At 42.9% G+C, this 14,293-nt stretch overlaps 1 protein-coding gene across 1 annotated transcript in view; it reads right to left on the bottom strand.

Annotated features, from left to right (window-relative positions):
• LOC119311918 (alpha-N-acetylglucosaminidase-like) overlaps nucleotides 1-8,885 on the bottom strand; it is a 10,639-nt gene extending 1,754 nt beyond the window's left edge. The window contains exons 1-16 of the mRNA XM_037587636.1: nucleotides 8,498-8,885; nucleotides 8,317-8,393; nucleotides 7,725-7,936; nucleotides 7,127-7,248; nucleotides 6,338-6,423; nucleotides 5,748-5,842; nucleotides 5,292-5,373; nucleotides 4,323-4,429; nucleotides 4,111-4,141; nucleotides 3,649-3,766; nucleotides 2,913-2,963; nucleotides 2,022-2,131; nucleotides 1,793-1,895; nucleotides 1,571-1,669; nucleotides 905-1,015; nucleotides 586-818 (exon numbers count right to left, since the gene is read on the bottom strand). Coding sequence (XP_037443533.1) covers nucleotides 586-818; nucleotides 905-1,015; nucleotides 1,571-1,669; nucleotides 1,793-1,895; nucleotides 2,022-2,131; nucleotides 2,913-2,963; nucleotides 3,649-3,766; nucleotides 4,111-4,141; nucleotides 4,323-4,429; nucleotides 5,292-5,373; nucleotides 5,748-5,842; nucleotides 6,338-6,423; nucleotides 7,127-7,248; nucleotides 7,725-7,936; nucleotides 8,317-8,393; nucleotides 8,498-8,728 — 1,868 coding nt within the window. The 5' untranslated portion in view covers nucleotides 8,729-8,885. The remainder of the gene's footprint in view (nucleotides 1-585; nucleotides 819-904; nucleotides 1,016-1,570; nucleotides 1,670-1,792; nucleotides 1,896-2,021; nucleotides 2,132-2,912; nucleotides 2,964-3,648; nucleotides 3,767-4,110; nucleotides 4,142-4,322; nucleotides 4,430-5,291; nucleotides 5,374-5,747; nucleotides 5,843-6,337; nucleotides 6,424-7,126; nucleotides 7,249-7,724; nucleotides 7,937-8,316; nucleotides 8,394-8,497) is intronic.
• Between the last annotated feature and the right edge of the window lie 5,408 nt (nucleotides 8,886-14,293).

The following is a 14,293-nucleotide window of genomic DNA, read 5'->3' as shown; positions in this document are numbered from 1 at the left end:
CCTCCCCTTGATCCTATCTTTCTGGCTCCACCACTGCATAACTATGGCAGGAAGCATGCCACCTACAAGCAAGTCCCACGTTTCAGATATTTTTTCCTTCTATTCCAAATTTGGCATATGTGAGCTTACCGCTGACTCTTTTTTTTACCAGAACAACTGACTCCACTTGTGCCCTTATCATTTGACATGACTGAAATTAACTAAGGTGTGGACGTAAGGAGCTGAGAAAAACATGTAGGAGATCAAATAGACAGGAAAACCTTCTTTGTCCACTTGCCAGTGACTCTCCTAGGAACTAACTAAATTGTACCCCTGTTTCCAGCTAAAGAAAAACCTATGTTTCTTTCATGCATATAGTTGGTGTGATTTTTTACATAAATCAGAATGAACAGGTGAAACACCACAACATCTAATTCTCAAAAGAGTCAGTAGTTTAGAAACCACCAGTTCATTTTTCGGGAATAGAACCGACAATGGCTCAAAATTTTATAAGCTGACGCAAGAAGTTTAAAGGATGCATGCCACAAGAAAGAGGATGCATGACATTCAAATGCTTGAAGAACCAATGCTTACTACGAGACATACCTATATGTGAGACTTTCTGAAAGATCATCTCCTGCTTTAAGAAATAGTTCAAGGGATTTGACGGCCTCCTCCGTAGAATACCATAGATGTGGTTGTGGTAGGCTTGCAGAGACCTCGCCTAAGAACCTCGGATGTTTCCTCACAACTGAGATACTTCTTCGTTTGGAATACTGGGAACTGAAAGAACTTGGACTGATGTCTGGAAATTCAACTATGTAGTCTCTATTATGATCCTGCAATGAACATATGAAAAGGATACATGAATATGTCAGCAAGCATTGCACGACTGCAATAAAGTTGCATCTGTATGAAATCAAACCGCAATTCCATCTGTGCAATTGTATATCGTATGGTACAGGATTGCCCAAGCTTTCTGTATTTCGACATTTGATTGGCCATATCGCCTATAGGAGTACGATTTTAACCAATCCTGGAAGGTAAAGACATAGATTAGATGGTAATCAACCTATGAAAACAAATGCGGTGGTCAAGAACTTCAGCAAATGGAAAATATAGACAGAATCAAAGCAGCAACCCTAGCAAAGCCATAGCAAGATTGTAAAATAAAAAAACATAGACACTGCCACACTGATCTGTACAAAAGTTTGTACCTCATTCAGCCTGAAGTTAACACGACCAAATAAACGATTTCTACCAAAGAATAACTATCAATTAAAATTATAAGTTGATACTCTTTAAACTTCTTTTATAACACCAATTGTCAACATTGATCTTGTCGGTAAGAAAATATCAGTTAATCCAAAGGTCTTACTGAAAATGCAGAACAACATAAAGAAAGCCATATCAGAAGCAACCTTTAGACCAGATTAGTTAAAATTTAATCTTTCGAGTTAGAAACCTTATGAATTAAAACACAGGCTCACATTAACCCTCTATGAAGTTAAAAACTTCTTCTAGTTTGATGGCATAGGAGTAAACCATAATTCGTTACACACCAGAGACCAGACGCATTTGTAATGTGTACCTCAACTTCGACCTTTTGACTACGGAATGCCATTTCAGACATAAGCTCATAAACAACTGGATTATGTTCTATTCCCTCCATGCACATGCCAACACCAACCTAAATAAGAGGAAGGATTGAATGCAAGTACCCCATTAGATCTTTTTAACTGCTTCTCTAGGGAAAGGCAAAGGAGACCCTTGCTGTTAGTAAATTTACACAAGGAATGAAAGTAAAATGAACCATTGTTGAATTGTAGCTTGTACGTGCATCAATAGGGCCAGATGAAATTGAATCTAGTACTCCATACATTTCAATATTACCACCAAAGTTGTGTAGCATGCACCTAATTTAAGAAATGATCATTAGTTAACTAATTAACTTCATAGGCACAACGAATAACTAGTATTTTTAATACTAATAGTGTATGTAAGAACATAAAAGGTTTGAGAACTAGAGAGAGAGGACATACCAGATGTATGGTACACCATAGAACTGGGAGGACGTTTGCCATATGGGCTTGACATCAGCAAATAAATCAAGGACCATCATCTTACCAATTGGAACAGAATGAAGTAGTGCCTGCAAGGCAAAAGAAGCAAGATTTACCCGCATATAAATGATACGCAGCAGCTTTACTTATAGTCTTATAGAAGCTCACATGCTGGTGTATTTTCCCATGTGATATATATGTCCATATTATTATGAGTAAAATACACCAGCGGTCCTAAAAGTATTCAAAGTGTGCCATCTAGGTTTTGAGAACGAACACCCAGGTCCTAAAAGTCGTTGAGTCGTGCACTGGGGCTCCTAAACACATCTGACCAGGCCACATGGCCCATTGACTGATGCCACGTACACCGAATTGCCACATGGGGCAAACTGACCGAGCTATGAATATATCAAAATTGCCACGTACACTGAATTGCTACATGGGGAAAACGACCGAGCTATGAATATATCAAAGACCCTGAATACTGTAACTCTGTTTTGATATATTCATAGCTCGGTCAGTTTGCCCCATGTGGCAATTCAGTGTACGTGGCATCAGTCAAAGGGCCATGTGGCCTAGTCAGATGTGTTTAGGAGCCGCAGTGCACGACTCAACAACTTTTAAGACCTGGGTGTTTGTTTTCAAACTTTTGGACCTAGATGGCACACTTCGAATACTTTTAGGACCGCTGGTGGATTTTACTCTATTACTATTTACATTATTCTTGTACTTTGCTTTTATTTAAACTTAAATGCATGACTTTTCTGCTACAAGTTAAAGCTAAGGTTGCATTAACCTTTACTTTACAAGTAACCTCATTACTGTTGGTGCTCAAGATACAGAAAAACCAAAGCAAAAATAAGAACTCACTTTCATCTGAGACTCCTTCCAGAAAGCTGCATCCGAGTAAAATAGCCAACCCTGAACAAAGCAAAGGAGCTTTAGAGATTATATTACTCTTTAAATTTGCCAACCGTGCTCATGAAAATCATGTCTGTTGTAAAATATAAACCGTGGCTTGGAGTAAGTGGCTTTTCACTGATCAATCACAGGGCAGTATTTCACGTTATCTTTTCTTATTTTTTTACAAACAAGGTCAGGAGACCGTATGAGTATGAGTAATTCCTATACTTATCTCCACCCTATGGTGTGGATAACAAACTTAGCTAAGTAATAAGGGAAAGCAATAACAAAAATATATGCTAAGGTAAGCACGGAAAGAGAAAGGAAGATGAGGCTAATTGGTTGCTTCCCAATCTTGCGGTGTGGGGCGTCTGTACGACTGACCCAAAAGGCGTCAGTAACACCCAATTGACACAAAATACTACTCCCTCCGTCCCAAAATAAGTGTCGTGGCTTTATTTCAAATTTGAATAGGACTGGCCCCAAAAGGCATCAGTAACACCCAATTGACACAAAATACTAGTACTCCCTCCGATCCAAATTAATTGACGCAGCCTCTGTACAATGTGTAGAGGACACTGTATAGAGGCTGCGTCAATTAATTCGGATCTGAGGGAGTACTATATTATGGACTTGTTGCTGTTATACAAAATACATAATCTTTTATACTTTTGGGTGTCAAAGAAGAGTACAAGCAGCACACCTGCATTAACCACACTGCATCCTTGTTACCTCTCGACATTGCTTGATAGATAGCAGAACCAAGCGATGAAATATATGCCGGTTCATTTGTCGGTGGTGTATTCTCATTGAATGTGTCACTGAAAGAAATAACTTTGACTGTAAAGCATGCAAAATGGACCTGCTCAGTTGCTCTATAAACTAAAGCCAAAGCAGTGCAGCGAGCAATGAACATAGATGCCATAAATAAACAGAATGCCAAACAAGTGGACATGTCAGACATAATGCACCAGTAATGAATATGTTCTTGGACTAACTGATGGTAAAATGTTGCAAGTTTTAATCTCTAAATGCTATGCCCTGAAAAGTAAATGGAGGGAGTAGTATATTGTATTCAAACTGTGTAATCCAAGAAGTAATAACACAGAGCATTAATCCAACACACTGATGCAATATTGTAGAGGACCAGATTAGTATGAGTTACCAATTATAGATGCTGGTGATGTCACCATATTCTGCATGTATCCAAAAAAGATGAAAGACAAATTAAAACCAAGTATAGGTTATGAAAACATACACAAAAAATTCGGTTTGATTAGTTATTCAGCAAGTTTATGAAGCTATTCTGGGGGGGAACAGTTGCATGAAATTGGACCAAATCAAGTCCAGTTTCTATCCACCAATAGAAATGCAGACCTTTCATTTGTTGCTTGATAAAAGCCTGTCCCACATCAATAAACAATGCATCCGAAGGATCAAGAATATAAGTGCAGCACCACCTAGGATTACCATCAACTGTGTTCCTGAAGCAAAGAATGTGTAGATATCAGCATCCAAGGGTTGAAGTAGAAAAATCTTCATTCCGGCAATCCATGTCAAATAAGTTTGTTTACTGAAATGGTAGTCAGCTGATATTTTATTTTTATTCCTAACAACAACAGAGCCTTTCAGTCCCAAACAAGTTGGGGTAGGCTAGAGTTGAAACCCATAAAATGTTCACAAATACTGCCAGCTCATGTTGATTTGATAGTTCTAGTCTTCTAGACCTTTAGGCTAGCGCGAAGAAACCTGCAAAAGGAAAACTAGCTTGAAGAAGTTCTTTGTTTCGGGAGTTGTGAAGAAGTTGAATCTGATTTTGCCCTTCTATTGCACCAATAAGGATATAATGGCTATATAATCCCAAGCTATCCATTAAGCAAAGTTGGCCCTTAAATAACTATCTCATGGGCAACTATGTTCGTTAGCCCCATATGGTAACTAAGTAAAATGGCAAGTTGATAAGTATTACAAGTTAAAAAACCTGAAGGTCTGAAACTTCTTTATCTGTCTCGGATGTTCCAATAATACTCCCTCCAATCCAAAAGAAGTGTCCTGGCTTTAGTTCAAATTTGAACTATTTGAACTAAAGCCACGATACTTTTTTCGGATCGCAGGGAGTACTTAACACTCGAATACTTTGCAAGGGACATCATGAATGCATGGGCACCAAAGCTGGGCTTCTGGCTCCAACGTAACAATAGATATTTTTTGAGCGATAACAAAGGTTAGCCATAAAGATGAAATTCTAGTAACTTCAGTCTTCAGCGAAAACTTCAGTCTTCAGTCTTATACTTAGCACAAAATTCCCGAAAATGTCAGCAGAAATGGCACATGACAGTATATTACCATTCACCGAGTCTGGTTATGCTGGCAGATGGAAACAATTTTTTAAACGAAACTGGTACATTTCCTGAGAATGATGGCAGAACTGAAAAATGGAATACACTGTAAGTATACAACCTGAATCAAATATTTAGGGAGTTATATTAACAATGTAACAATAGTATAATATACTCCCTCCGTCCCGAAATAAGTGTCTCAAGCTTAGTAAAACTTTGCACTAAAGTTAGTATAAAGTTAAGACACTTATTTTGGGACGGAGGGAGTATGTTCATATGTCAACTGAAGCTCAAGAACACATGACTTTAAAATTAGAAGTAGATGGCAATTATATTAACAAATGAGAAAACTTTAATGATAGAAGGAAAACCAGGCTCTGATGGCATATGTCAGGTTTAACTAGCAGAAATTTAATAGAGAAAAAAACAGAATTTTTGATTTCTGGACTGTAAAAGAACATACCTGGGACCATTCCAAGCTCAATCATACGAGACAATATTTTCTTCTGCAGTGCCAATTGTTGATCTAACCAATTTTGTGAAAGTGGCCCACCCCATCTACAATTTTTTTTAAAGATATGATTATATTGTCGAATGATTCCCGTGTACAAATAATCACATTTAGCATTTCAGGTGTTACTGCAAGAATACCAACATAGTGTTCGAGGCAACTGTGTAAACTTACAATATAGTCAAAATGCTTTTGAAGGCAAAATGTACAGCAATTGTTTGTCATCTGGAAACATTTACACGAAAGGAAAATATTCCAGTACAAAGAAAATCCTTTTCTAGTATTCATTCAGGATTATCTAATTTAATAACATGAAGAGGAACTAAAGATCTAAACAATGACCAATACGATACTGATTCCAGAATGATGACGCCGAGCCGGTTGCCCGAAGAAAATACACCAGACAAATAACTCCGGTATGAGCTAATCACCAAAATGCTAAAACAGAGGCAATGTATCCTTATTTATTTGTAATGCTGTGATATTTATCTAGCAATTATTTGCCAATTAAGTCGTCTCCAATAAATTTAATTTTAACTTACGCATGCAAGTTCCCCATTCTAGCCCAGGCAAGGAAAGCTGGTCCACCAAAAAAATCATCTAAATCTCTGTCGGTGACATTAAAGCTCTGGAATGGAATTCAATAATTAAGAAGTGCTCAATCAACAAAAAAGTTCAAAAGTAAAATACAAATCACATCATAAGTAATTCCACTATGACATGGAGGGAAAAATAAGAACAGTGGAACATCTAACAAAATATAACTTTTGGGTTTGTCATGTTTGAAGATTCCAAACTGGTCAGCAACCGTACAAGTTGTGTTGAGTAATTACAATATATATATTGTTCTATTGTTTCCACAAAAGTTTATGCAAAATTGTAAATGAAAGGTAAGAATGTGGGCAATCATCACGCTACTATGCCCATTCCCAAATAGAGTGCAGACAGTAAATCAAGGTAAATGATTATCCAGTCTATTATTCTACTGCAGGTGCATTCAACTCTAATCTTCCACAGTGTAAATTGCATTTGTAATTCTGTATTGTAGAACTGCTGTTCACATGCAAAAAAAGACAGGCCCTGTCTATTGGACTGAGCCAGCCCAAACTGATCAATTTACTGACTAAATCGGGTGAAAACTGGGCCCAGTAAGGAAGCCAGAATGAAGATGGGTTTTAAATTGGTCCAGCTTTGGCTCACTTTTAATCATATGTTGCTTCAGCAAAATTATTCTGAGAGTTCTCAGCCAGAGGACTAGTTGAATCATGTTGCAAAACTACGCTCCAATTTTTGACAAAACATTTCAGAGTTAAAGATGTTCATCGCTCTACCTTAAAAACCTTTTGCCAAACAGCTTCCTGTCCAGTAAACGCTAAAGGCAAGTTAATTCCTTGAAGTGCCATCCAGTCAATTTCTTTCTCCCATCTTCTCCAATCCCACCACACAAAGGAGTCTACAGGAATTTTATCAGGAAAAGAACATTGGAATCCATGCAAAGAATAGAACGGCAAGATTTCAGGAATATTTCTAAATTAAAAAGATGTGTGTACAGGGCAAAATGTACATCTATAAAATGGGAAGAGTTAACGAACTAAAACTTATTAGGACATAATTGTACAAGACCAAACAATTCCTCATGTGTGTTTACATCAGAGGATAGATTTATATTGCTTTCCGCGTCAAAACAAACAGCCATGATAGTAAAAACTGAACGGTGCATTTACTTTCTAGTACTCCTAAATGGTCAAGGGATCCATATGGCACCAAGGGAATCATTTTTTGGGGCGTAGGTGATGAAAGAAATTAGCAAATCAACATGAGAGGTGTATTTACAATGAAGGACTTGAACCTGGAGTTCAAGACATTAGTAACTACGAGCGAAAGAGACAACAAGAGCTGAACAAAACTCTAAACCACGAAAAAACTCACAGCTGGAAGTGACGACATTCTGATAGTAATTCCACGGAACAGGGCGCTCAACCTTGACTCCCGTTCCCTTCACTCGTGGCAGAGACCCAGGCGAAGGGACTGACGCCAGTTGTGCACCACCAGTCTTATCCCAAGAAATGTGCACCCCACACCAGTATTTGAGGTACCAATGGAGCCCAGATGCAAGCTCAACAGCAGTGTTACCCTGGATCCTGCACATCATGAAGAGCTGAGTGCATTTGCCTTTATTTTTGTTTGCAATGGAACCATTGGAAATTTGTACTTTTGGTAACTTGCAAGCTAGCAAATTTTCACTCTGTTTCTCTCCATGCTCAACTGAAGAACCGGGAGTCGAACACAATGCTTTGCTTTTCGAGGGAAACTCCTTCAATTTTTAACACTGCTTGATCAGGCATATAATTGATATTTCCAAACTCACCAGCATACTATAAGGTGGACATCACTTCAACGCAATGCTAGACAATCACAGCAACTAAATAGTACTCCTGGTAACTAGCTACATTTTTCTCCAAAGTTAGACCACAAAGCAGGCAATGGTTCTGTGCACACAAAAGAAGGGAGAGAAGCATACAGAATCTCTGCACCGCCCTTGCTCGAGCCGTCAACATTGCTTATCCTGAAGCAGCTCGAGTCGCCACAGACGCCGCCCTGGAGCAATGAAAGCAAAACAATCACTGATTCTGTCCAAGCAATACTGCCAGTGGCAGTGTCACAGTGAGGTTAAGAAATATCCGGACTTGACGTGCTCCAACCTTGGGGTCGATCTGGAACCGGAAGCTGAGCGCGTGGGAGGGGAGGAGCCGGCGGAGCACCCCGGCGGCAGCCCTCTCTTGCGTGGCCGGCGACGCGGCCCTGCGGCCGGCCGCCGCGCGGAGCGCCTCCAACGAGGTGGGGCCTGCCGCTGCCGCCACAGCCGGCGGCGACGGGAGGAGAACGAGAAGCAGGAGTAAGGGGAGCAAAGGGGGAGACGGCGGCGGTCTCATGGCGAATCCGGCCAGTGGCTCCGGCTCGGTTCCTTGCAGGGCCTTGGTCTTCGCAGCTGCAGGCGTGAGGAATCTCCGATGACGACGGCTGCGCCAAATCGACGACGAATCGAGTTTTGATAATGGAGTGGGGCGGCAATCTGGACCTTCTGCCGAACAGCAGTGGAGGTTGCATTTTCTTTAACATGTTTTGTCAGTCCCTAAAATTACGAAAACTGTTTTTTTATTGTTTGAATTGCTTACCACGTGTGCTTTTGGAGCTCGGCCTACATGGAGGCCATTTTTTAAAAATTCAAAATTCAGCAAAATTCATATTTTATATTTCAAAAAAATCAGAAATTATACAAACATACATGGAGGAGGGATGAAAATGGAGCGGAAACTTTTCGTTTTTCCGGAGGAAAAATGAAAATGAAGAGGAAATATGAAAACGGAAATGGAAATGGAATTTTTTATGCGGAAACGGAAACAATACGGAACGGTGTTTTCCGATGGAACAGACGTGGAAATGAAACTTTCTCTTTCCGTGAGTATGGAATTTCCGTTTCTATGGCTGCTTTGTAGCCCAACCATCAAACAACACAAAATGACACAACGAACAAATGGATTATTTAAGGCCCAACTTCTACTACCACAAACGTAATCGACTCTATAAGCAATTGTGCAGTACTACCACAATACTAGGCTAAGTTGTTAACATTATCATTTTATTTCATAGTCATGTTAACAATTCATTTGTTTGTTGTGTGTATGATTTAAGGGGCTTTTAAGTTCCGGCCAATACCCACTTCTGTTTCCGTATCCGCTCTGTATTCGCTCTATGTCTATTTCTGGTAATATGAGCTCAAAAATGTCATTCTCTTGAAATTAGTGATCTAAGCACTATTACATTTCTTTACAGAGAGAGTACTAAATAAGCGACAAGTAACATGGATCGAAAGGGAGTAATTTAAAAGCATTTTACCGAGGAGAGAATATACTGTATCACATGAAAACCAAATTACAAAGAAAACTTTATGAATACCATGTTTCAAAGTTTTGAAATAAACCCAAAAATATTGAAGTTAAGAGGATGATGTTCTATTGCCATATGAAATTAGAAGTTCAAAGATATTACAGGAATGTGACCTATAAAAAAATGAATGATGCCCACTATTCAATGCTAATTTTGTTTTTTATAATGTAGTGGGACGGCAATTTGGACCTTCTGCCGAACGCATTTGAGAAATGGATGTTCCGGGTTTTTTTTCATATAAAGGTGTTATAATGTAGGAGCATTTTACATAGACATGTCTGAAAGTTAACATGCTGGTGGCCAGGCCCTTTCGGGTGGCGGGGGGCTGCAGGCGCGGCGCAGGGGAACTGCTCGCGGCCGTTGTCGGTGTCAAAACTAGCAGATCTCGGGTAAGGGGTCCCGAACTGTGCATCTAAGGATCGAAGGTAACAGGAGACAGGAGACATGATGTTTACCCAGGTTCGGGTCCTCTTAATGGAGGTAATACCCTACTTCCTGCTTGATTGACTTTGATGAGTATAGGGGTTACAAGAGTTGATCTACCTCGAGATCGTAATGGCTAAACCCTAGATGTCCAGCCTGTATGATTATGATTGCCTCTACGGACTAAACCCTCTGGTTTATATAGACACCGGAGGGGCCTAGGGTTGTACAGAGTCGGTTTACAGAGAAAGAAAAATACATTATCCAAATGCCAAGCTTGCCATCCACGCAGAGAGTCCCATCCGGACACGAGGGAGGGCCTTCTGTCTTGTATCTTTGCGGCCCATTAGTCCGGCCCATGTAACATAAGCCGGCTCCCCGAGGACCCCATAATCCAGGACCCCCTCAGTAGCCCCTGCACCGGGCTTCAATGACAACGCATCCAGCGCGCAGATTATCTTCGGCATTGCAAGGCGGGTTCCTTCTCCGAATACTCCAAAGCAGTCTTCCGCACATAAGTGTTGTATCCGGCTCTGTTTAAAAATTACAACCTTAGGCTGTAAGGGCAAGAATACTTAAAACAAAGTAAGTCACGTCCTCTGGCAACTTTTTCGGTGAGGCATTATGTCCTGGCCTTGTTTATTATTCTGAACCGTTTTACACCCCATGCCTCGCGTTTCGAGGCACGACCCTTGACATGTCTTGTCGAAGCAGAGACCGTGTCCCCTTATCACGGGATTCTCATCAATACGGGTTTGGGTAATCCAACTATGCCGTTCGCACGTCCCCTTGGGAATAGGCGAGGTTTAAGGCTTATGAGGGGACGGTTGATATCCACTGCCTTTATAAGAAGATAAGGATCCATCTTTTTACCCCACGCCTTCTTCCTCCTCAGCCCATCTGCCCTCGAGCTCCAGCGCCCAAGTTTCAATCTTTTCCATCACCACCAAACACTCTAGCCATGTTCGGATCTGGAGCGCTGGGCAAGTGGATGGCTTCCTCTGTTACAGAGGAGAACGTCGAGGAACTCCGGGAAGCAGGGTACTTAGCTGTGGACATAGCCCACCGGCTCCCTGCCAAGAAGCAGATCATTCCCACTCCGGAGCCTAACGAGAGGGTAGTGTTCATCCCCCATTTCCTCTGCGGACTAGGGTTTCCCCTCCATTCTTTCGTCCGTGGTCTCATGTTTTACTACGGGCTAGATTTCCATGATCTAGCCCCAAATTCCTTCCTCAACATTTCGGCGTTTATCATCGTGTGCGAGGCATTCCTCCGCATCCCCCCCCCCCACTTCGGCCTATGGCTCAAGGTCTTTAACGTGAAGCCGAAGGTGGTTGATGGTCAACACGCGGAGTGTGGTGGCGCCATGGTGAGCAAGCTTCCCAACATCACCTGGCTCAAGGGGACCTTTGTGGAGACCGTCAAGGGATGGCAGCAGGGGTGGTTCTATATCACGGAACCCCGTGACGCCACATGGGCCGCCGCTCCCGAGTTCAAGTCCGGGCCTCCAATGCGGCTTACATCATGGCTCAACAAGGGCCTGGATTGGGCGTCGTCCGACGAGGTGACGATCTTGCAGAAGCGCGTCAAGGGTATGATAGACAAGAACACCAGTCTTGCCAGCATGATCCAGGTGATGCTTTTTTGCCGGATTCTCCCCTGCCAATGCCGGACACGATATATGTGGGAATTCGACCCGGCCAGTCCTTGGACCCTGCAACGGTTCTTCAGCACGACGACGAGGACATATGGAAGCTGCTTTTCAAGGCTCGGAAGTCGTGGCCGAAAACGACCGAGACCTCGGCCTTGACTGCGCTCATCCGGCCACTCCCGTAAGTTTTTTGATGACCTTAATTTGTAAATCCAAGGAGTACACTGAGCCTTCCATTCTTCCCATAGGGCTGGACAAAGAAGGCGGAGCGGATCCAATGTCCAGCTCCGCTACCAGAAGACCCAGACATTCCCCTATTAATGAGGATGCTGGTTCCGGCGCCGTATCAGGCGCCGGAGAAGAAGGCCAAGAAGAAGCGCAAGGAGGCCAGAGGTGGCCTCTGCCGTAAAGGTGCTTCGGACGTTGTGTCCGAAGGCACCGAGACTCTCCCCTCTCATGATGAAGATGAATAGGAGGAAGAGAGCAATTCTCCCCTTAAGGGGGGGAAGAAGAAAAAGGTGGCTTCTGTGGACCTAGAGGCTCAGGCGTCCAAGAAGGGGAAACTCTCCCTTTCAGATGATTTTGAATCGGACATTGACACCACCCTCGAGTGGCACCCCAGGCCAAAGCCCCTGGCCGGATCGTAAGTATCCAAAGACACCATACATATATATCCGATTTTATGCTTTGTGGTTCTAACACATTGAATTGCGCGTTGCAGTCCGGCTCGCAATCTCCCCCAACGATCATTGTCCTCTGGGAATTCGCTGGGGCCGAACATGATGGAGAGCGAGTCGCCTCCGCAGGCCTCTCCGACCATCGCTATGGCAACACCGAAGTGTTGTCCCAAAGAACCTCTCCAGGTCACGAGGAGGTGCGGGAGGCCGTGAAGGTGGCGGCGGAGGGAAATACCTCTATTGCCGAAAAGAGGGGGGAACCGACCCCCATGGAGACCAGCGACGGGGGCCATGCCCAATTCGGCCTCCAACCGAATATTATTTCGGAGATCCATACGGCTCCGGAATCGGGTGAGCAACCTCCTTCGAAAAAAGGGGGCGCGCCACCTCCACCGGCGACCTCTGTCAATCCGGAGGCGCCGGACATTCTGGTGGAAGCGCTTCAAAGCACTTCCATTGTGGAGGAGCATAATACCCTTATGGGTACGGTGGTTGAAAAGGTTCAGTCCGCTAAAAATGGATTGAACGAAGCCTATACCAGCCTTCTAACAGGCTTTGAGGTATGTAACATATATTTTTTGGCTATTTGTGTATGTAAAAGGAATGCATGTGTATAGATAGTAGTCTCTGAGACTCTGTTCGATGTTCGTGAAGAAAGGCCGAACAGAGGATCGAATAATTCTCCACAGGAGATAACATATATGTCTATTTGGATAAACAGGCTTCGATGTTAGCGGCAACCTCCCACACCGCCGAAGTATCCGAACTAAAGCGGAAGTTGGAGGAAAAGCAAGGTACGCAATACCAAAACATATCTTAAATGACATGAGTTCTGATTTGTTATCTAAATGAGTTTTATAATTATGCTCATAGCTGGTGCGTCTGAGGTCGAGACCCTCAAGAGCGTGCTGGTTGAAGCCAAGAAGGAGGCGGAGGAGGAATGAGCCGCCCGCTTAAAACATGAAGCGAGGTTGGATGAAGTCCAACATGATCTAAAGGATGATATAAGCAAATGTGAGTCCTTGGAGAGCAAGGTGTCAGATCGAGACACCAAACTTGCTACGACGCTCCAAAGTGCAAAGGAGGCCTGGGTTGAAGCCCAAGGCGCCTACCGGGAGATCCAAGAGGCAAGGCAGATCGCGGCGGGTAAGGCCTTTAATATGCAGAGCAAATTTGTAAGGAGAAAGTACATCTTACTGACCCGCATTTGGAGTTCTCCAGGAGCGTTTGCGGATCTACCCCGGAGTATTGTTGATGCTGCGGAGTTCTTCTGAGCCGAAGAGGGGACCTCAATGGAGAAGCTATTCTGGTCGCAATACCTTGCGCCAGAGCATCGAGTGCCCCTCAACGATCAGCTGAAGCAGCTGATCGAGCTGCATAGGGTGGCCGAATTGGCCATGAAGGATGGTATAGTCCGTCTTTGGCCAGCCGAACTCATACCCAACAGTTACTTTGGGCTCGTGATGCGTCTAGTTAATGCTTGCCCTCAGCTTGGTGCTATAAAGCGGTCAGTCTGTATCGAGGGTGCCCGGATGGCCTTCGCCCGTGTCAAGGTGCAGTGGGCGAAGATGAATGCCACCAAGCTTGCAACCAAGGGACCGCCCGCAGGCAAGGAGCATCGCACGCCAGAGCGGTATTTTGACAAAGTCCTGGAAGGATCCCGCATTGTAGAGGGTCAGTGTTCGAAGGACATCATTTTTGAATGAATGTATCTATGCTTCCCGAACTTTGTATTATAAAAACAAGGCTTTTGTATAATATTTTTTGCTTGTTTCATCTCAAATTATTTCCCTCCTATG

This window comes from Triticum dicoccoides, chromosome 5B (assembly GCF_002162155.2).
Source record: "Triticum dicoccoides isolate Atlit2015 ecotype Zavitan chromosome 5B, WEW_v2.0, whole genome shotgun sequence".
NCBI lineage: Eukaryota > Viridiplantae > Streptophyta > Magnoliopsida > Poales > Poaceae > Triticum > Triticum dicoccoides.
Note: the sequence above shows the minus strand (reverse complement) of the source record. Positions and strands in the feature narration are given on the sequence as shown.